The sequence below is a fragment of the Acinonyx jubatus genome, chromosome C1 (genome assembly GCF_027475565.1).
Source record: "Acinonyx jubatus isolate Ajub_Pintada_27869175 chromosome C1, VMU_Ajub_asm_v1.0, whole genome shotgun sequence".
NCBI classification, from domain to species: Eukaryota; Metazoa; Chordata; class Mammalia; order Carnivora; family Felidae; genus Acinonyx; species Acinonyx jubatus.
This window is the reverse complement of record NC_069381.1, coordinates 30,956,113-30,979,746: the sequence shown is the minus strand read 5'-3', so window position 1 is coordinate 30,979,746 and position 23,634 is coordinate 30,956,113. Positions and strand designations below refer to the sequence as shown.

At 41.2% G+C, this 23,634-nt stretch overlaps 1 protein-coding gene across 2 annotated transcripts; it reads right to left on the bottom strand.

Moving 5' to 3' along the window:
• Positions 1-7,004: 7,004 nt before the first annotated feature.
• ZFP69B (ZFP69 zinc finger protein B) lies at positions 7,005-18,429 on the bottom strand. 2 transcript variants are annotated; one of them, XM_027059545.2, is made up of 6 exons: positions 18,365-18,429; positions 17,376-17,801; positions 14,585-14,670; positions 12,741-12,867; positions 12,391-12,486; positions 7,005-8,337 (listed from the first exon to the last, which is right to left on the bottom strand). In XM_027059545.2, the coding sequence occupies exons 2-6, from the start codon at positions 17,500-17,502 to the stop codon at positions 7,172-7,174; spliced, it is 1,602 nt and encodes a 533-aa protein (XP_026915346.2). In that variant the 5' UTR covers positions 17,503-17,801; positions 18,365-18,429; the 3' UTR covers positions 7,005-7,171. The 2 variants fall into 2 exon arrangements, with proteins under 2 accessions (XP_026915346.2, XP_053068164.1); XM_053212189.1 differs by lacking the exon at positions 18,365-18,429 and adding an exon at positions 17,024-17,106 and having other exon boundaries at positions 17,376-17,490.
• Between the last annotated feature and the right edge of the window lie 5,205 nt (positions 18,430-23,634).

Sequence of the window (23,634 nt, the reverse complement as noted above, 5' to 3'; positions counted from 1 at the left end):
AAGGGAGCACTAGGTAGTTGTATAAAATAGGTTTTTATAGGAGGGAGGGTGGGACAAGGAAGTTATTAGCAAAAGAAAAGAAAGGATTGGTCCCGGTAAGGTCACCTTACCTTAGGGACTAGGGCCCAGGGTCTAACTGGGGGGATTAACTCATTTTCCTTTGGGGGTTGGGGAGGGCCCATGTGACATACTAGCTCATTTGTGCTAGATCAGGAATCTCCTGATTGACTTGTTAAGACTACATTTCTGGGGGTGGTTGGAACTACAATTAGCTTAGGTATTAAGCCCCGGTATAATGGGTCCATTTGGAGCCTGTGGTCTTCTTTTTAACAGTAATAAATTTACAAAATAGGTAGCACCCCAGATGATGATGAGGGCTATGAGGAAAGGGAAAGCAGTGTGTGAAAATGGGATAATGACTGGAGTTTCTCTTCTTGGAATAGTGGAGCTAAGATATTTATATCAACCCACCTCAGAAAACAAGAAACACTAAAGTCTGGAATATTTATTTTTAATGTTCTTAGAGGAGTGCATTAGTTTGCTAGGGCTGCCGCAATAAAATACCACAGACTGGGTGGCTTACACAACAGTAATTTATTTTCTCACGGGTCTGGAGGCTAGAAGTCCAGGATCCAGGTCTCAGCAGAGTTAGGGAAACTGAATGGACTCTATTTTAGACAGGCTTCATCTCTGCTATTTCTCTGCCAGGCCCCATTTACTTCTGTTCTGTATTTCACCTTGCATCTGAGTAAACCAAGGAAGCTATGTTCCCACTCCAAGGGGGGAAGCAAGAAAGTTATTCATTCTCTGAGTTTCATCCTAGGCCCCCATATACCTGATAACATCTAAGAAGAACCAGATCCCGAGCTTCAGGACATTAGGTTTGAACAAACTTCCGTTGACACTGGCACCCATAATCCCTATCTTCAGTGACTTATAGAGTAACAGCTATTGTCCACCTGACACTCCTTTGATCGGACCTAGATTCCTAAAAGAACACATACCCTGGACCGCTTACCCCCAGCAACAGGCAGACTCCCTTCTCCCTTTACGAGCCTCTCAGATACTCTGCCTACTATGCTCTATCACTTACGCTACTCAGTAAAGTCTGCTATCACTTCCTCCTGGCTTGAGTTTCATTTCTATCCTGTGCAAAGCCAAGGACCCTCTTGGCTGGTCCTGCAGGAACCCCTCCATCCCCTGCCCTCTGCCCCAATCCTCAGACCAGGCCTGCCTATGTCGGCAGAGTTGGTTTCTCCCGAAGCTCTACTTACTCCTTGGCTTACTAATGGCTGCCTTCACTCTATGTCCTCATATGGTCTTTCCTCTGTGTGCTTGCAGGCCCCTGGTGTCTCTCTGTGTGCAAATTTCCTCTTCTTATAAGGACACCAGTCAGGTTGGGTTAATGACTCATTTATCTTAATCGCTTCTTTAAAGTAATTAATAAATGTAATCACTTAAATATGGGATTAAATACAGCCACATTCTCAGGTACTGGAGGTGAAGGTTAGGGTTTCAACATATGAATTTGGCAGGGGGCAGGGCAGTGGGGAGGACGCAATTCCGCCCATAACACAATTCTGCCCATGTTATGGTGCCCATAACATAATGTCATAGACAAGGCATCTAAGAGATGGCAAGACAGTAGGAAATTACCAGACCAAAAGATAGAAAGTCAGGATCCAGGAAGTAATCCAACTGGTAAAATGCTCTTGCCCCGAGTAAAGGCGTTAACAATAAACATATATGGAGTGGAGGGTGTTTGCACCTGCATCACTAAAAGCTGCATAGGGAGAGAAGGGAGGACATGACCAGTAAAGGGAGTGAAGACGTGATATGGCATTGGTGCAAGTGGGTTGGAAGAATTTTTCAAACTGGGTACTAGAATGTGTTTGCTGTAGAGACATACATGCAAAAATTGTGTGTGCGTGTGTGTGTGTGTGTGTGTGGTAAAAAACACAAAACACAAAACAAACGTAACATAAAATTTACCATCTAACCTCCTTTAAGTGTACAGTTCAATAGTTTTTTTTTTAATTTTTTTTCAACGTTTATTTATTTATTTTTGGGACAGAGAGAGACAGAGCATGAACGGGGGAGGGGCAGAGAGAGAGGGAGACACAGAATCGGAAACAGGCTCCAGGCTCCGAGCCATCAGCCCAGAGCCTGACGTGGGGCTCCAACTCACGGACCGCGAGATCGTGACCTGGCTGAAGTCGGACGCTTAACCGACTGCGCCACCCAGGCGCCCCTACAGTTCAATAGTTTTAACTATATTCATATTGCGAAACAGACTTCCAGAACTTTTTCATCTTGCAAATCTGAAACTCTATGCCCATTAAACAAGAACTCCCCTTTTCACTCTCCACCTAGAACCTGGGAACCACTAGTCTACTTTCTGTTTCACTGAATTTCATACTTTTGATACTTTATATAAATGGAACCAGACAACGTTGTCTTTTTCCACCAACATTTTAACATTGGTAATATCTAGGTTCTGTCATGTTTATTTTCTTTACACATCTCTGTGTTTTCATAAATGAGCATTTACTTTATAACAAGGAGAAAACACACAAAGTGCAATATTAATGGTTTGTTTCTGAATGATTATGTTTACCTAGCATAATAAATGTGTTGTGTAGTGCCTATTAAAAATGCCACTTGACAGGGGCGCCTGGGTGGCTCAGCTGGTTGAGCGTCCGATTTCAGCTCAGGTCATGATCTCATAGCTCATGAGTTCGAGCCCCGCGTTGGGCTCTGTGCTGACCGCTTGGAGCCTGCTTGGGATTCTGTGCCTCCCTCTCTCTCTGCCCCAACCCACTCGCATTCTGTCTCTGTCTCTCTCAAAAGTAAATAAACATTAAAAAAATTTTTTTTAAATGACAGATGAAAAAATAAGTTTGACTAAGATCACAAAGTTAGGGGGTGGTAGAGTTGGAATTTGAATACATATTTTTAGGATTTCTGAATGCAAACTCTTCACCACTCTGCTATGAAGGCTTAGGATCTGAGCACAACCTAATGTTCAGTGAAAAACAATTGCAGTTCAAAAGACAGCTAAACCATGATTCTAATTAGGGGAAAGCACACACAAAGAGGACTCAAAATAACAAAAATAATCCTCTATGTTATCCCTGTAATGAAGGACAGGGAAACGTTATTTTAGCTCTATAGTATTAGGTACTGAATTGCCCAGGCTGGTGCTCTCCTCCCACCTCCAAACACCACCCATGAGTAAGTATTACATCTTCATTATTCTGAGAAAATTAGTGAAAACAGTGACCAAAGAGTTAAGGGGACTAATTGCAGCTGCAGGGTAATAAACTCAACTGCAACTTGTTACCCTTTTTGTTTGCCTTTAAACCTCCCTGTCTCTCCTTGGAGAGGATGATTTAAGATTTGCCCTCCCATTTCCTTATTTTGCTGCCTCTCGAATAAACCCTTTCCTTGCTGCATACTCCATTATCTGATCGTCTTTGTCGCCCATCCCATGGATAAACTTGGGTTCGGTTACAAACTTGGGGAGCCATCCAGGAGCTCTTTGCCCATGGTTCATCAGCCCTCAGCCTGTAACAGGAATCCAGCGATGAGTCCCAGCAGTACCTAGGCTCTTTGTCCCGGGGACTGTCCCCAGGCTCCAGTCCACCCTGGTTAGGCTTGAGCTGCCAGCTTTCAGTGCTCAATTTAACTCTTGTGGCAAGGAAACAGGTCTGGGTTTGGTTTGGACAGATGTCTCTTGGTGAATATATTGGAGGGCTTGTGAGCTTTCGTTTTCCCGTTTGGCTTGGCTCTTAGATTTATTCCTCCATTTAGATACCTCCAAATAGGGGATTTGGGTTCTCTTAGCCTCCCTTTCCTGGTTAAGAAAAGGCTGATGAGGAAGCTGTTTGATTGAGTCGGTGAAGCTCTGACTTTTGGGGAGGAACCAATGCTCACAATTTGTTTATTGTTGCATCTTTTGGTATCTTTGGATAAAGTTGGCTGTGTGCTAAGTGGAAACTGGGAAATGACGATTTGATCCCCACATGCAGCTGTGTTCTCTAAAATCAAGCCATCAGTTTTTGCAATGCTGCTTGGCCACAAATACAGAGAAAAATGACCAATTAATGGATCCATAAATTATAATACCATCTTGCCATTAAATTTGTTTTGTAAAAAGGAGACAATTGGAAATTGGGCCTTTCAGCTTTTGTTTGCATCTTGTTCATGTACTTGTTTCTGTGTCCATGAATGTTATGTGAGATGTTTTCTGTACCTCCCAATGGTATTGCTAAAATTAATTTGTAAAAGAGCTCTATTTAGTTGGTTTAAAGGTAAGTGCTTGTAAGAATTGGGCATTAAGCAGGAGAGCACACACAGGTGGGGGAGAGGAGCAGAGGGTGAAGGAGAGAAAGAGGGAGAGAGAGAGAGAGAGAGAGAGAGAGAGAGAGAGAGAGAATTCCAAGTAGGCTCCACGCCCAGTGCACAGCCCAACTTGGGGCTCAATCCCACGACATTGGGACCATGACCTGAGCCAAAATCAAGAGTCAGATGTTCAACTGACTGAGCCATCCAGGCACCCCAAGAATTGAGCATTCTAAAACTCAAAGATAGAAACTAACCCAATGTTTTACAAGTTCACATGATCTTGTATTAGGTATTTAATTAGGTCTTAATTAGATCTTTAATTAGGTATTAAAGCGAATTAATTTAAGGTTGTTGGTTTAATCAAATGGATAGGTCTTTAGAATTTCAGCATTAAATGTAAAACTTTTATTCTATGTTTACTGAAATTCAAATAAGTTCATGTTATCTCCATTGCAAAATTTGTCAGGAAAGGGGGGAAAACCCTTAGAACTCTAATGCCTCATGAATTTTATGGGTAATCTAAGAACAAACAGATGTAATTCAAGGAAAGCAAGACTGTTTATTTAAAAAGGAAAAACTTAGATCAAAATCTGAATGTAAAAAGGAAAGCCTGTATGTTTGTGAGAAGGGAATCTTTGTTAAGAAATTTTGTGTGCGGTTAGGACTACGGTTGTGGAGATTAATGTGTAAAAAAGTTTATTAGGGAGTGACCAACGCCTGGAGAAGGGAGAGTAAGAGAGCAAGATTAGGCAGAAGTTGAATGATCATATAATATCAACACAAGACTCCATGGATTCTCTGAGGAGTTCCAAAAGTTGGAGTACCCTTCAGAATCACTCTAAATTAGGGCGAAAGGGCTGGACTTTTATAAGTCATTGTTTGCAACAACCTGGCAAGAGGGTATGCCTTGGCAAGGCAGCTGTCTTCAGTTAAGGTGACCCCTCATGGCATGTGAGAGTTGAGGACTGTTGGCCACGATCTCTACAGCTGAGAGTCCTTTATTCCTGATAGGGATTCTGGTCAGCACATCACGGCACCCACCACAAAAACTCAGATCCATGCAGCACCCTGGATGTCCTTGTCTCAAAATGTATGTATCAACATGGGAGATGCTAGGGAGGAAAAAGGAAGGACTGATTTACTTATTCTTAAAAATTCACCTTGTTGAAATAAAGGAGTCTTAATATGGAAGTACACCAGTATAAGATTGGAATTTGGTTTTTCTCTGTTAAAATGTCAGTTTTCTTAGGTCTATGTTGTAAACAAAGATCTTTGTAAACAAAGATTATTCTATATCTTTAACTGGCCTGAAAAAAAATTTGTTTTGTTTTTAAAGTTGAATTTTTTCAACATTAAGCTAAATTTTAACAACTATGTAATCCTCTGCATTTTCCTTTAGAATCTTATTGCCACCTTGGCTAAATAGATAATTATTATAATTATTAAGTTTTAAAATGATCTATAATCTTATTTAGACACATGCTTTAAAACCTTCTGATATTTCAAACTTCCCAAAATTCAACTTCTAAATGAAGTCTTTTTGACAAGTTAGGCTTATTTGATAGGTCACATCATAGGGAAAGCATTGTCAAATAAGTGATGATAAACTTCCTTAGGTCCTATTATATGTTTGAGTGCTAGAACTGTTTGAGAGATTATATAAAATTTCCAACCTTTTGATATGACATTATAGAAGGACATATCAAAAGTTCCAGAATCAGATTAAAAAAAATTAACACTACTCAACCCCTATTCTTGCTGTGCTTATTCAGGGGCAAGAGGAGGGGGGGGGACAGTCATTTATGTACTCTATAGCGGGAACAGTAAACTACAGCTCTCGGGCTAAATGCAACCCAACACCAGTTTTTTAAATGAAGTTTATTGGAACAGAGCTACACCTATTCATTTATGTCCATGGTTCTCAAGTACTTTACAAGTACAATCTTGACCCCCAGGGCACCTCTAGCAATATTGGGAGATGTTTTTGGTTGTTACAATGGGTGGGGGGACTATTGGCATCTAGTTACCGGCATTTTGTGGCCAGAGATACTGCTAAACCCACTACAGTCCATAGGACAGCTTCCCAAAACAAAGTATCTGGCCCCAAATATCAGAAGAGCCAAGGTTGAGATATTCTGATTTATGTATTTCTTTAGATGTTTTTACACTAAAATGGTAGAGTTGAGTGGCTCTGGCAGAGCTCATATGGCCCACAATGTCTAACATATTTAATATCTGGCTCTTTATGAAAGCTTGCCAATTCTCTACAAGAAACCATAAAATATACTTAAGTATCCCTTGTAATAGTAGGTTATCTATCAATTCTGGAAAGCTTCCTTTAATATTATTTCTTGTAGAAATGAGCCAGGCAGTTATTTTTATCTATGCCTCTTCTAGCCATATAAAGGGCTATAGTAAAAAGTTATACTATATTTTAGTCTGATTATTTAAGAGATATTTAAAACAGTGATTCTCAAAAGCCAATCCAAGTATCAGTAACTTGCCACAATGAACCTTCCATTGGCCCATAATGAAATGAGAAAAATAAGGACAAATTTGGGGGATTTTCATAAGGCTAACTTAATTCAATGTCAAGGGCTATTCCTACTGATTATCCCTCCTATATTTTAAAATATTAAAATGCCCTTTCTTTTCTGAAACGATGTTGATGACAGGTAGTTTCTTTAATATGGCAAAACTGATAGTGGTAACACTGCATCAAGTCATTAAAAAAAATCATTGCTTCTTGAAGCCAAAAAGTCAAAAAGCCTCTGATTTAGAGGCTTTTGCTCCATTAGGAGGAGTCTTTGATGTTGCACATATGTCACGTATCACTGCTGAAGGTATTTCTTAAATGTGTTTTGCAATGTCTAATAAGTGATGAACTACAGCTGAAGGCTTTTCCACATTCATTACAATCATAAGGTTTTTCTCCAGTATGAATTCTCTGATGTTTAGCAAAGGATGAATCATGCCTAAAGGCTTTCCCACAATGACTGCATTCATAAGGCTTCACTCCCGTGTGGACTCTCTGATGAATAGAAAGATGAATTCTCTGGCTAAAGGCTTTCCCACATTCCTTACATTTATATGGTCTTTCCCCAGTATGAGTTCTCTGGTGTTGAGTTAGGTATGTGCTATGGCTGAAGGTTTTATTGCATACATTACAAATGTAGGGTTTCACACCAGTATGAATAATCTCATGTTGCCTAAGGTGTCTAATCTGGAAAAATGCTTTTCCACAGTCTTTGCATGTAAAAGGTTTCTCTCTAACATGAGTTCTCAGATGCTGGATCAGCCCAATGCTCTGGCTGAATGCTTTCTCACATACCCCACATTCGTAGGGCTTCTCCCCAGTATGAATTCTAACATGTTGAGTAAGAGATGATGGATGTCTGAAGGTTTTTCCACATTCCTTACATTCATAGGGTTTCTCACCAGTATGGATTCTCTGATGTGGAATAAGGGATGAACTTTGGCTAAAAGCTTTTCCACATTCTTTACATCGGAAAGGTTTCTCTCCAGTATGAATTCTCATGTGTTCTGTAAGGTGAATGAGCTGTTTGAAGATTTTTTCGCAAATATTACATTCAAAGGTTTTCAATCTGGTATAACTCCTTGAATGATTAATCAAATCTAAATTGTATCTACTTCGCTTTCTAGATACATCATATTTATGGTCTTTTTTTCTCAGAGAAATTTCTGGTCCTGGAATAACTTTTGAGCTCACATTAATACTTTTCTCAAATCTATTAGATTCTCGGCCTCTTTCCTGAGTGAGTACTTTGTGCATCAAGGGGATTTGCCCCTCACCCATTCCTTGGTTTTCCTGGTGGCTTTCTAACTGATCACATTTGGAGATTCTTCCCAATGTGGAATATAAGGTGCTTCCTCTTGTGGACTGTTCCTTCATTAGGCCATGGTGTAATTCTTCCCAAGAAGTATCATTCTTTACGGCTGACTCCTTGGTTTCTGCTTTACTCTCCAAGTCTGGAAGAAATCCCAAAATACAAATGACGCATATTCAGTGTACTTTAAAAAATAAATGGCCATAGTGAGAATAGGAGGGGGGAAAATGAACATGTACTAGGCATAGAAACCTTGGACTATCTTCAAATGTAATTCTGCCCCCTAGAGAGCTAATATAAAAGGAAATGAAGAAATCAAAGGAAAGAAGCTGTTAGGGCATGTGAGGGGACTTTAAGGAACTGGGAGGAGTTCATCCATGTGAATTCGAGGAAGTGCACTAAGAAGAGAGCATTGTTGTAAGGGCAAATATCAAGAGATAAGATTAAGGAACACAGTATTCTAGCACCATATCATCTCAAGCCCGTATTTCTATGACAAAATTGTCCCTATTAAAAAAAGTTTTTTTCAAGTATTAATCCATACTTTCTACATATTAAAACGTTAAATAATATAGGAACTCATTCACTAAAGAGGGATAGCCTCTCTCAATTTCATCCCCATTCCCTCTACTCTCTTAGGATTTTGGAAAGCATCCATTCAGACATTCCCAACAATACGTATATGTGAATGTGTGTATTTATGTACGGTCATAAATATACATTTGCACAAAAAAGGGATCATAGTATACATATAGCTCTGCATCTGTTTTTTTTTTTTTCTGCATCTGTTTTTTTTTAAGTATTTTTTAAGTTTATTTATTTTAAGAGAGAGAGAGCCAAGGAGGGGCAGAGAGAAAGACAGAAGAGAATCGCAAGCAGGCTCTGTGCTGTCAGTGCAGAGCCCAACATGTGTCCCAAAACCATGAACCATCAGATAATGACCTGAGCCAAAACCAAGAGTCAGACGCTTAACCAACTGAGCCACCTAGGTGCATCTGTTTTGTATTTTAACTCAACTTTATCTTGTAGGCTCCCTCCCATGTCTGTACATTTAGATTCATCTCAATATTAAAAAAAAAAAAAAGTTTATTTATGTTGAGAGAAAGAGTGAGTGTGAGCAGGGGGAGCGGTAGAGAGAGAGAGGGAGAGAGAGAATCCCAAGCAGGCTCCGTGTTGTCAGCGCACAGCCTGACATGGGGCTCAATGTCATGAACCATGAGATCATGACCTGAGCCGAAATCAAGAGTCAGACACTTAACCAACTGAGCCACCCACGAACCCCTATCTTATTCTTTTTAACAAGTGCAATATATACCACTGCATTGATATTGGTATTCCATTGATGGACGTATCATAACTTGACTCTTCTCTACTGAAAAATATTTAGGTTGTCTCCAGTTTCTCATGTTATCATCATGCATACATTTGCGTACACTCCTGTCAATACTTCACAGGCTTTACTAAAGAGGAATTATTGGGTTCTGGGTATGTGTGCTCTCGGTAAACATGGGTGCCCTTCCCTACAAGTTCACTGGATTTTTATCAATCTTCATAATTTTTGCCTGTATCTGTATATAAAAGGTGAAAAATGGGCTTCTTATTTGTAACACATTATTAGCTATACTGTAAAATCTTAAAGGACAGAGACTATATGGACTATACATGGGATACATGGGACAGTTTTGCGTGAAGGAAATTCTCTTTCTATTCCCTTCCATTCATTTGGACCCTGCCATCCTAAAGCACCAATATTTCCTGTCTACAACAAACTCTTATTCCCCAGGATTTCTAATCTCACCTTAGTAACAGCACATACAAAGTGCTCAGGAATAGCTGGGTAAATTTTGGAGTGGACTTAGAAAGCCAGCAGAGATGCTGACATCACTTATTACAGGGGATAAGGAGTTACTTAACTTTTCTTTTCAGGGTAAGGACAAAATAAATGTCATATTTCAAGAGGTCAACTCTGATAGTAACATTCAAAATGATTCAGAAAAATAATAAAATATCAACAAATGCAACTAAAAATCAGAGTAACAGGCATGAGATGATGGGAACTTGGCTTCGCACTGCATCAGCACATATGAAGAGGAGAAGTGGATCTAGCAGGTACTATCAGAGAAGAAGCCATGAGGAATGAGGGAAGAACTGAGAGTAGAAAAACATAATGCATTCTTGCTGATATCATGATTTCTGGTCTTTGAGAATGAAAGAATAGGAGGAGTCAGGATGAGAAATTTGGGAGAGAAAATGGTTTCTGTTTTTGGATGTATTGGGCTTGAAGTGACGACAGTGCATCTAGATAGAGATGTCCTAACTACCAGGGATATGTGGGAATCTATGAAAATATGGAGAATACAGGTCTCAAGGGACAACTGAAACCATCACAACGCATTTGTGGACATTTGTGCAGCTACAGAATAGCAGCGTACAAGACAGAGACCCCTCAGGGATTGCAGCAGGAATTGCCGGATATGCACCAAATCTGTTCTTCCCATTTTTGGACACACACCTACATCTTCCTTGATTTGGATTTGAGCGAAGTGACAAAGGTTTCTCCCGTAAGTGAATCGGAGTGAGTCATGTGAACCCCTCCAGGCTGCCCTGTAAAAACCTCCTAGATGTGAGATGCCTGAGTGTTTCAGTCGGTTAAGCCTCTGACTTCGGCTCAGGTCATGATCTCACAGCTCGCGTGTTCGAGCCCCAGGTCAGGCTCTGTGCTGACAGCTCAGAGCCTGGAGCCTGCTTCGGATTCTGTCTCCCTCCCGCTCTGCTTGTGCCCCATTCATGCTCTGTCTCTCTCTCCTTCAAAAATAAATAAACATTAAATTTTTTTTAAAGAAAACCATCCCAGATGAGCTCCTTGTGTGCCCTCGTTCTGCTGCTGGCTATACTTAGATGATGAGGAGGCCCTAGCGAATGACAGAGCCACCATCAATCCCAGATGCGTGAGGTGGAAAAGAACTGTCCATTGAACTAAACAGTTCCCCCAGACCAGCGTACAAGCAAGATATTCTGTTTGAGCCACATTTTAGAGTCTATTTGCTATAGTAGTGTAGCCTGTCCTAACAGAAGTGGAAACGATGTATCTGCATTAGAAAAGATATTGATGAGGGCAGCTGGGTGGCTCAGTCGGTTAAGCATCCGACTTCAGCTCAGGTCATGATCTCATGGTTTGTGGGTTCAAACCCCACATCAGGCTCTGTGCTGACAGCTCGGAGCCTAGATCCTGCTTCGGATTCTGTGTCTCCCTCTCTCTCTGCCCCTCCCCTGCTTGTACTCTGTCTCTCTTTCTCTCTCTCAAAAATAAACATCAAAAAAAAAAAAAGGATATTGATGAGAAGCATTGAAAAAGCAGTAAGAGATATGTAGGAGATAAAAACTGTGGAGGAAAGGCAGCAAGGTCTAGAAACCTAATGCTGCCATGTAGAATCGTGCCACAAGAACACAAAATATGGAGTCAGAAGGATTGGAATTCAAATACTGACTCCACCAACCAGTAGCTAAGTGATGCTGGACAAATTTCTTAACCTATGAGCCTTCTTTTCCTCCTCTGTAAGATGGGGCTAACGTATGCACAGGACTCACAGAGGCCAGCCTGATGAAAAGCTGTCATTATTACTGTTCTTAGATGAAGAAGGTTGTTAAAAGCTATCTGATTTGGTCAGAAGGAACTCTGTGGTGATTTTTCACAGAGGCATAAGTTATCTGAAATAAAAACCTAAATTACACAAGTTAAAAAGAGAATCAGAATTGAAGCTATGATCACAGAATAAGATTTAGGAAAAAATCTTAACCAGAATCATGAAAGAGTAAAATCCATAATAAAATTACATAGGAATCCGGTGAAGAGTGCTGTACTTAATGAGGGGAGATCCACGAATACCTGAATGTACAGGAGAAAGAAGCTATCATCAGGGCAAGGTTTGAAATGCTGGAGAAAACAAGAAAATCATGCAACTGGGTCAGGAGAATTAGTTAAGGCAACTAACCCTGATAAGAAAGGCATCTCTTTTCCTCTGACTCCAGAGAAACTAACAAGAAAAGGCAAGTTCAGGAAAGGGGTAACAGGGTGGTAATCAGGTTTCAGGTCAGGTCCCATCCAGCTGGCATAGCCTTCCCCACAATCTGGAGAAGGCTTCAAGTGGAGCTTTCTAGCAAACATGACAAAAGACCCCAACTGCCTTGCTCTTACCTGAACGTGGACCTCCTGAAACCTCTCTCTCGATCAGCCATGGCTCTTGTCCTTTCTCCAACTGGGAAATCACACCAGGTTTGGAGAGCTGATATCCTGCTCATGAAGAAGAAAACACTGCATGTGCTGAGGTCATCCCAAGAATTTAAAGATAGTTTTTTGGTATTCAGGCCTGCTGAGGGGTAGAGTAGAAAGACCAGGGCAGAAAAGACCACAGCAATCCTGACTTGCTATTGAGAAGGAACTAGAAAACTCCAACACAACCCAGAGCCCAAGCTAACACTTTGGTTAGAAATAAAAGATTTTGTTCCAACAGGCAGGTTCTAGTTATAAGGGGAACTCATCCTTACCCACTGAGACCAGGTTCCCATAGTTCTCCAGCATCACCTCCCGGTATAGACTCCGGTGAGCAGGGGCCAGTTGTCCCCACTCCTCCTGGGTGAAGTCCACAGATATGTCCTTGAAGGTCAACAGTTCCTAGAACATCAAGTATGTTCCTTTTCAGCCAGAGTTTGGGAGGTTGTTCTAACACTGTCTGCATGCTAAGAGATTCTATCCGAATTTTCCTGGATACTCTTGAAAACTGGTTGGCTGATTCTCTGCTACACGTTACAACACAACGCACAAAGCGTGTAAGCTGTCTTTTATAACTTACAATTTGGCTAAAGGAGAAATACTCGTGAAATATTAAAGAAGGTCTCAGAACAGTGTATAATAATTTAGATTAAGGACAATAAAGATCAGGAATATTTGAGGCAGGTGAGAGTTCAAAAGAGGCCAAGGCCACAAGAGAAGCCAGGGACCTTTGTTGGGCTGAAAGAAATTGTTAAAACGAGAACATTTCAGCATGGGTAATATACCCTTAACTGAGTACTTCAGTTAGTAAGAAAAGTCTGTGAGAACAGGTTTCTGGAGAGAGCATGAATTCTGCCTACTAGAGGAAGATCCCTTGACCAAAGCAGACACTGTGTGGTGAAGTACAAGAGCCTGTCATGTATGATCTACAAAATTAAATAACCATTTTGTAATTATTTTAAAAAATATTACCAAATGCAAAGAGCACCCAGAAGCCAGAAGGCTGAGATAAAAACTCATTCCTTATGTATGGAGACAATTCTAATGCTTTTTTTTTTTTTTTAATGTTTATTCATTTTTGAGAGGCAGAGACAGAGCATGAGCGGAGGAGGGGCAGAGAGAGAGGGAGACATAGAATCTGAAGCAGGCTCCAGGCTCCGAGTTGTCAGCACAGAGCCAGACGCGGGGCTCGAACCCGTGAACGGGGAGATCATGACCTGAGCCGAAGTCGGATGCTTAACCGACTGAGCCACCCAGGCGTCCCTCTAATGCTTTTTATATATTGTAAATAATTCTGGAAGGCACTTGAGGCCTATTGGGCTGACAACAGCATCCACATGAGAAAACTGAATTTGAGGAATGTTAAGGATAGGGGATTAAACCCTGTGCCATGTTATCTTGGAAGCTAAGAGCATGCCACTACAAAACTCTTCTGGTTTCTAGGAAGATCTCCTTCTATATTGATTTTCTCTGATTACTGTAGAATTTTCTCGAGTTTCCCTCTGCTTCTGGGGTTTGGTAGCACACAGCTTTGGCCATTGCCAGTGCCGCTGGTTTTCTGATTAGCTCGTTTACGATACACAGACACTATTAAACTGCTCTTGGAAGTTTTCCCTCCCTTTCCAGTCAGCTTATTTAGTTTGTGCCCTTTGTGACCTGCCAGCAACTTCTCATTTCCCTTTTCATCTACAATTCTGCTCCAAAACATGACCAGAAATCATCTTTTAAAGCTCATTAGTGAAGTGTATACATCTCCAAGAATATCAGAACTGCATTCTATTAATTTTTAAATGTTGCTTAAAATGTGTTACAATGTTTGTCTTTCCCCCAGATGACATATGTGAGGTTTCAGGGCAAGAACTATATTACAGACTTTCACACACACACAAACACATGCCAGCACAAGTTTTAAATGTGTTGGACAAATGGCCAGAGGTTTGCTTGAAATGAGAAGGTTCCCGAGGAAGGTTGCTACCGGTGGGACAATCACCTGTGAAATCAATCAATGTGGCCTGATTTAGAACAGGCTAAGAAAACCCAATCCAGCAAGCTGAGTCAAAGAAAATCAAAGTCCAGGGCTCAAACAATTTTAAGAAAGTGACAGGAAACTCCAACCCACCTGGGATTCTACTGTCAGTGGCCTAGAGGTCACTTCATCCTCGAAACTTTCTCCCTGGGTCTCATCAGCATCCTTAGAGAGCAAAACTGAGGAAGGAAAAGAGGCATGAGGTTTGCATCTCCCAGACCTAGAAAAATGGCTTGCAGACCAGACCTCCTGAATATGGCTCCTCTCTCAAAACATTCACAGAGAGGGACATTAGAGCAATTCAGAGCAGACCGGAGACTCCTTAATGAAAAGGATCTAAGGTGCACTGCTTTGGGCATTAATACTTCCCAATGGGCAACGCTGGTCCGTTAGCACAGATCTACCGGCCACTCCTCTGTTCAAAAATCCTCAAAGCTTCCCCACTGACAAGAAAGAAAAATCCGAACACTTTACCGTGGATTTCAAGATCCTCCACAACCAGTCCGTCACTGCTTCTCTCCTTCTTTATCCATGATCTCCTTCTAAACATCCTCCTTCAACCACTGGACACACCCACCCACATAATCCCAGTCACCATTCCTTGAACATACCTGCATAGTATCCACCTCAGTATTTTCCCAAGTCCTACTCAGTGAAAACCTGAGATATCCTTCTGGATCAGTTCAAGTGAAGTTTTCTCAAACACTCTTAATGAGAAGAAAGCTTCCTCTTCTCTGTATTCTTCCAAAGCTTGTTTGTATCTCTATTCTGTTATCTATCTCAGACTGCCTATCATATTTATTTGTATAATTATCTCCCTCAATTGAATATTAGTATGAGTATATGGGTAGAAAGTTTTTTTTATTTCCGTCCGGCTCATTTTTTCCCATCTCCCAAAGTGTTAAGCGTAACACCCTGCCAGGTTCCTAGAATTCCAACCTGAATTTGAAGTATTAAAACCTGGCTGAATTTGAGGTATTAAAAATATGAACTAGGAACTGAGGTACATGAATTGTCGTCCTTGTATTTTTCCCCAACTTTTCATCATGAATATCGAACATGCATATATCCACCACCTGTATTCAGTGATTGTTAACATTTGCCATATTTGCTTCATCTATATTTTTTTCTGAACCACTTCAAAGTTGCAGACATCATGGTACTTTGTCCCTAAATACCTCAAATAAGGATCTTCTCCTGCATAACCACAATACCATTTATCACACCTAATCAAGTTAACAATAATTCTGTATTCATGGGAACCTGGGTGGCTCACAGTTGGTTAAATGTCAGACTCTTGATTTTGGCTTGGGTCATGATATCCTAGTTCCTGAGTCTGAGCCCTACATCACGCTCTGTGCTGACAGTGCACAGCCTGCTTGAGATTCTCTCTCTCTCTTTCTCTGTCTGCCCCTCCCCTGCACATGCACGCAATCTCTCAAAAATAAATAAACACTTGAAAACAATAATTCCATACCCAGATTTCCTCAGATCTTCTCAAACTGTCTTTTATTCTGGATTTCTTCTCAACCCAGGAGCCAACCAATGTTCACACATTCAAAGCGGTTATCTTTAGTCTCTCTAGAATAGTACTCCCCTGCCTTTTTAAATTTTTATTTATTTTTGAGAGAGAGAAAGAACATGAGCAGGAGAGGGGCAGAGAGAAGGAGACACAGAATCTGAAGCAGGCTCCAGGCTTCGAGTTGTCAGCACAAGCCGGACGTGGGGCTCAAACCCGTGAACCGTGAGATCATTACCTGAGCCGAAGTCAGATGATCGACCAACTGAACCACCCAGGCACCACACTTCCCCTTTTTTCATGGCACTGGCTTCTTATGAGACCAACACAGTCTGAGTGTGCTAGGGTTTACCTTATTTCTCTATTCCCTGGATTTTCTTTAAACCAGAAGTTCAGCCTTTAAGCTCAATTTAGGATCAGATGAAACATTTTGGCAGGAATTCCTCACGGGTGATACCATGTGCTTTATAATACATTACCCAGAAGGTACAAAATGTGAGGTTATCCCATCATTGTCACACTTAAGACAGTGACCACCATGTATCGCCATCGGAAAAATGTGCTCTTTCCTTGGCTTTTAGCAATTTGTGGGGGCAATGCTTTGGCACCCTGTGAATACCCTGTTCCCCATCAACTTTTCAATTACTTCGTTTATAGTAATATAGTCTATCGTTCCTTCCACTTCTTTATCGGCAGATATTTTCTGTAAAAAGCTTTCCCTCAACAAACGGAAATGATCTTTTAAAAAGCAAGATGAATGTATTCTTCACTCCCGTAATAATTTATTTTCAAGGTAAGGAATCAGTGTAGGAATCACCACCAGTGTTGGCAAATAAGTTTTTCCCCTTTCTCTATTTTAAGTGCCATCATGAACTTACGGAATTTTATTTATTCAAAGTGTTACAATCAATCTGGATATTTAAACAGTCCTAAGTTTGTCCAAACTTGCCATCCTGCTGACACGCATCTTTGCACTCGTCCTTGCTTTCTAGCGCGAGACACTCCAGGCTCACCTGGTACTTTCCCTGCTGCCTTTTACTTCTGGCCTAGCCACCAAGTGCCTAGACTGGTCTCTCAGTTGATTCAAATTTCCTCACTGTAAAATACAGAAAATCAGGCAAGTCTTCCCTGCCCCACACGCCCATGGGGGAAATGAAAAGAGGTAACATACACAGTCATGACACTTAGATCCTGGTTTCAGGTTGAATTGACCATTACTGAAAACGCAGGCCGGGAGCCATAATCAAGAACCCCAGAAATCTTTTCCCCAATTGCCTACCCAAGGGATGCTTTAGCTCAGGTGTCTACCTTCCTTCTCAAACTAGGTGCTGCTGCTTTTCCTCCTTCCCGCCAGTCTATTCTCACCTTCTCCTTCAAACATCTTAGTCACGTCCTCCCACAGGGATGCCCCCTCGGTGGCCTTCTTTGGATGGCGCAACTTCACCCAGGTGCTGGCCTCCATGGGCAGGGTGATCAGGAGCTGCTGTAGCATGATGACTTCAGCACTCCTTTCTAGGGCTCTCTGCCTCAGCCCACGAGGCAGAAGGTCCTATCTGGACCTGTCCACTTTTGATAAAGACACTGCTGGAAACTCGGGCTTCACAGTTGTGCTGGAGTCCTCTACTCTCAGGAACCAGGGGGAACATACAGTACCAAAATCCAGAATCTGGACCTTTTCATGTCCAAGTTCACAAGGAACATCCCATCTTGAGCTCCATCTGTCTCCTCAGCAGGCAGCTGTTTGGCTCCAGGTGTTTTCTATGCAACCACCGCTACGGTCCCCTGATGATGCTGGATAGAAAACATTAGAGTCAAAAAAAAAAAAAAAAGAAAAGAAAGAAAGAAAGAAAGAAAGAAAGAAAGAAAGAAAGAAAGAAAGAAAGAAAGAAAACATTGGAATCAGCAAAAGGATCTACAGTGCTCAGTTGCACGGTCAGAATTCTAGAACTTGACACAAATCATCAAAAAATTTTTACAAAAGGTACATGGAGACGGTGGATATACACAGCCCATGAGGTCCAAACCACTGTGCTGGTGTCACGAAGCACAAAGAGACGAATAAAACCCAATTTACTATGGTTAAATTAGCCTTGAGATTTGGAATCACAAAGGAGCTGGGTTTGAATCCCACCGGCTCCTTCTCTTGGCTGTGGCAAATCACGGATGCCCTCCAACCCCGTCCCTTCCTCCCAGAACCGAGAGGCTAAGCCTTTCTCCAGGCCCGGACCTCGCTGCCTTTGTCCGAGCGCGACCCCGGGCTCCTGGGCACATCACGCGCCACGGGGAACCTCGGGCGGTGTCTCGCCGGCGCCTCCCGAGGTCCCCGCCCCAGACCCCGCACCGCGCCCGCTCACCCCACTCGCTGGCTCGCCCGCCTCGCCCGGCTCGCCCCTGCCCTCTCGCCCGGCCAACCCCCGCGTAGCGCCGAGATGCCTCCGCGTAGCGCAGCCCTGGCCGGTGCGCCTGCGCGGCAGCGGCCTCCGCGCGTGGTTCCCAGCGTCCTCCAGGGCAGCCTCCCGCTCGCGGCGCCTCCCGAGATGCTCGCCCGGCGGCCCCGTCACTGTGGGTTCCCTGCAGCCCGGGGTCCCAACCGCGGGGAAAGCAGCCCCGCTTCTGCGGCGGGAGCCGGAGCTGGTGCTCTTGTCCCCAACCCCCACCCCAAACTACCGCATCAGCCGTCTCCCTTCTGCCGGGAAGAGGCACGTGAATGTTTCCATTGGGAGGTTTGGAAACCCTTGGCAAAAGGGAAGCATCTGTGTCACTTTTTTGTCCCAACAACATTGGTATAAACGAATCCATACCGCTTTCCCTTCACATGTACATGAAAAAGGCTGAAAGTGGAATGGAATCTTGTTTTATTAAAAGAATACCACAATCAATAAATCCAATACATTCTTACGGTGGTTGCTTTCCTTGCATTTCTGAAATGCCAGAAAATAAATACACAAAAGCAAAATAATTACTTCTTAGAATCCCATCAAGCAGAGAGAACCATTGTTAACATTTGGTGCACAGACTTACCTACACACACCCCCAGACACATACCATCTGGTTTTTTTTTTTTTATGCATTTTCTGCAAAAAATGATTAACTGTCATGCTCTTTTATTCGTGGGTTTGCTCTCCTCAAAAACATAGGAGTACACTTCTATATCAATAGCTTACAAAAACAACAATTTAGAAAATAAAATGAAACTATGTACTTGCTGTTGTGGACTGAATAGTTGTGTCTCCCCACAACTCTCGGCAATTTCCTATGAAGCCCTAACCCCCTCCTGTAGAGCTTTATGTGGAGTAAGGAAGTAATTATGATTAAATGAAGCCATAAGGGTGGGGCCCCAGTCCCATAGGATTAGTGTCCTTATAAGAAGAGACACCGGAGGGCTCACTCACTCTCTGAAGTTCAGGCCCTGAAGAAAGGTCATGTGCGGATTTAGCAAGAAGGTGTCATCTACCTGCCAGAAAGAGTTCTCACCGTAAACTGACCCTGCCAGACCTTGATCTGGAACTTCTAGCCTCACATAGGCTAGAAGAAAATAAATGAGAAATAAATGAGAAAATAAATTTCTGTTGGTTAAGCCACGCAGTCTATGATGTTTAGTTATAGTAGCCCCCATAGATTAGTGTACTTGACATACAGTATTTACAGAGTATGAGTCTTTGTTCTCAGTGCATTACATGTTTTAACTGATTTAGGCCTCATACCAACCCCTTGTGGCAGTTCCCAGTTTGCAGATAAGAAAGCACATTTGGAGAAGTTAATCAACTTGCCTTGCGTTATTCACTTTGCAGGTGGTGAACCCAGGCAGCCTATGCTCTCATTTGCTACCCCCCCCAAAAAAAAAACCCCACAGTAAAATAGAGTAAAATGTTAACGGTAGAGTCTACGTGGTGATGCATGGATGTACACTGTAAAATTATTCGACTTTTCTGTATGTTTGAATATTTTCATAATAAAATGGGAAAATATAGCTAAACAAAAATTACGTGGGACATTATAAATAAAACTACAGGGGTGCCTGGGTGGCTTAGTCTGTTGAGTGTCTGACTCTTTATTTCTGTTCAGGTCATGATCACACGGTTGTGGGATCAAGCCTCACATCAGGCTCCATGCTCTGCTTAAGATTCTCTCTGCCTCTCTCCTTTCCTCCCTCTCTCCCACTGTCCCTCTCCCCCACTTCCACTCTCTTTAAAATAAAACAACAACAACAACAACAACAACAAACTACAAAAGTTACTGACTCAAATAGAGAGAATAGTAACAAGCACCATATTCAGGGTTTGAAACAGAGCATTTTAGATATGTCACCTTCCCTCCACTTGAATGTTCCCACACTAAAGCTCAACTTTTCTTTTTACTAAATTAAATGATTCTAAAGCTTACTTGGAATGGTAGGTATTCTCGAATGGCCAGTAAAATTGCGCAACAATAATAAAGTCAGACTTGCCCTACCAATATAATTGGTATAAATTGCCCTACCAATATGATACAAGAAAGGGACAATTATCAAAGTAAGATAAGACTAGTGCCAAAAATATACTCATAGTTTAGTGAACTGAATTTGGAAGCCCAGAAACAGACCTCACAATTTATTTAAATTTAATATGTTATAAGAGTGACATTTCAGAATAGTGGGGTAATGATGGATTATTCAAAAAGTGGCATTAGGTCCCTAGTTTGCTATCTGCGGGAACTGTATTAGTCTGCTTGAGCTGCGTGAACAAAATACTATAGACTGGATGGCTTAAACATCAGAAATTTGTTCTTTTGCAGTGTTGGAGGCTGGGAAGTCCAAGGTCAAGGTATTGGCAAGGTAGGTTGCAATCTGAGGCCTCTTCTCTTGGTTTGAAGATGGGTGCCATCTCAGTGTGTGCTCACGTGACCTCTTCTCTTGTGTGTATGGGAAGAGAAAAGGAGCTCGTTGGCATTTTTTTCTAATAGAGGCACTGACCCTATCCTTATGACCTCACTCAACCGTAAATACTTCCATAAAGGCCCTATCTCTAATTATAGTCACTTTGGGGCTTCAACATAAATTTGAATTTGGCTGGGACGCCAAACACTCTTCCATAACAGGAACAAATCAAATGAGGTTTCTCTTGCACGTGTTACACAGTATGTAATTTTGGAAAAGTTAAGCTTTGGCTTAAAGCAGAAGCAAAACTATTGAAATATTCAAAGAAAGGCGACTCTATACACAGTTTTGTGATTAAGTCTCTTTTATTTGCAAGCAACAAGTTCACCAGAATTGCTTTCTAAGTTAAAGAGATGGTGGCGGTGGTGATGGTGGTGGTGATGGCGATAACTATTGGAAGGATTCTGGAGTGTCTTTGGGAGTCCAAGGAAGGAGTGATTAGCCCAGTCTGTGGAAGTTTAGGAACCAGTGTGTCTCTGACCATCGCAAAGTAAAGTGCCCAGAGGGATGCCTCTGAGCCACCCCGCTTAATATGGTTCAGGTGTAGCAACTCCCAGTGTCTGTTACCCAATTCAAAATTCTAGATCTTGGCAAGATCATTTGATCAGGGAGCTGTGACCAGGTGGGCAGGCAGTGTCCTAGTAGACCTAGTTTCTGGGCTCTCATGTGAGTAAGGGGCAGTTCTCAACAAAAGGAGTGTTCTAGACTAAGAAAAAAGATGTATGTTCCTTGATTCATTTAATGACACAAAAAACTTCAATGCTAAAACATGGTTTTTTTAAGTACAAAAGAACAAATAGATAATTTACGACTTCATTGCAAGTTTTCTAAATAAAATGTTAACAGGTAGAACCAGAAATGCACTAAAGACATAATATATATGACCAAGCAAAGTTTTCCCATGGTGTTTCAGTACCAGGAAATATATTCACACAATCCATAAGGTCAAGAGAACTGTATGATCATGTCAATAGTCACTGAAAAGGGCATTAAAAACCTTCAGCATTAATATACCTTTATTTGTTTAACAAGTAGTCATCGAGCACCTGCTCTCTGTCAAGTATTGTTCTAATTAATATACTGAAAACTCAAAGTAAAATGGGAATAGAAGGACACTACTTGAATCTAACAAAGACTATTTATAAAAGACCATAGCAAATAGTATTCTAAATGGTTGCAACACTAAAACCATTTTGATTAAAATCAGAAACTTGCCAGCACGTTACTTCTTAACATTGTCTTGAAGGATTTATCAAATACAATAGTATAAGGAAACTAGCAAAAATTTTGGAAAAGAACAGTTAGAGCTATATATCCTTATGCTGATAATATGATGGACCATCTAGAAAAACCTAAGTCTCAAATAAAAACTTCTAAAATTAATAGGGGACATTCATGTGAGGAACTTACCTCATCAGAAATACATATAAAGTAAGTATCTTTCTTGCTCTAGAAACGAGCCCCTAGAATGGAATATATATGAAAAAAAGTGGAAACAAAAATTGTTAAAAGCCATAAAATAAGATTTGAATGACTGTAAAAGCCTATTCTACTTGAGGAAGGTTTAATATCATACCTGTCAAATAATATAAAACTTCATTGTAGTTCCTATTAGAATTTCAACAGGGTTTCACTTTGATTTCTGAACTAGATAAAAAGATCTTAAGATTCATATGCAACAATAAGGTCCAAGAAGACACGAACAACAACAACAAAAAAAAAGTGAGGAAAAGAACGGTGATGAAGGGCTTGCCTTCCAGATACTACAAGGCACTGAGAAGTCGTTATAGCTATGTAATTATGATACTGGTGAGAAATGACAAAGAAAACAATGTAACAGACTAGGGAATCCCAAAATAGATTCTGGATTCTGTGAGATGTTCTTAAATGACAAATATGGTAGTTTAATGAATGAAACGTATCGAATTTAAATATTTAGCAACCTGAAAGAAAATAAAAACGGATCTCTGTCTTAAACCATTTTAAGAAATAATTCCAGCTGCATTAAATCTTTACATGTAAAAACAGAACAAAAATCTTGCAAGAAAATCCAAGATAGTGAGGGAAATGCTTTTAACCAAGTCTGGGAACCTAATCAACATGCTTGACTGTATAAAAATTAAAAACCTTTGTAAGTAAAAATGCCTGAAACAAAGTCAATTTGACACAGAATATATTTGTTTTAATTTTTTTTAACGTTTTATTTATTTTTGAGACAGAGAGTGACAGAGCATGAACAGGGGAGGGTCAGAGAGAGGGAGACACAGAATCGGAAACAGGCTCCAGGCTCTGAGCTGTCAGCAGAGCCCGACGTGGGGCTCGAACTCACGGACTGCTAGATCACGACCTGAGCCGAAGTCGGCCGCTTAACTGACTGAGCCACCCAGGCGCCCCGACACAGAATATATTTGTAATGCCGATGACAGACAAAACATGTATTTGATTGACTCCAAAATACCATTTGTGTTAAAATACACCATTATGTATGTACCACTAATACAGAAAAATTCTGCAATTAAAGTATGCACAATGCTTTCTTATAGCTCAGAATTTTATGTTATACTTAATGAAAGAGCTCTTTAGACTATTTTTAGACACTGATTTTTATCACATCTGATGCTGCTGTGTTTCTGTGCCTTTATGAACATGATAATTTTTTTTAAAATTTATTTTTAAGACAGAGAGAGACAGAGCATGAGTAGGGATGGG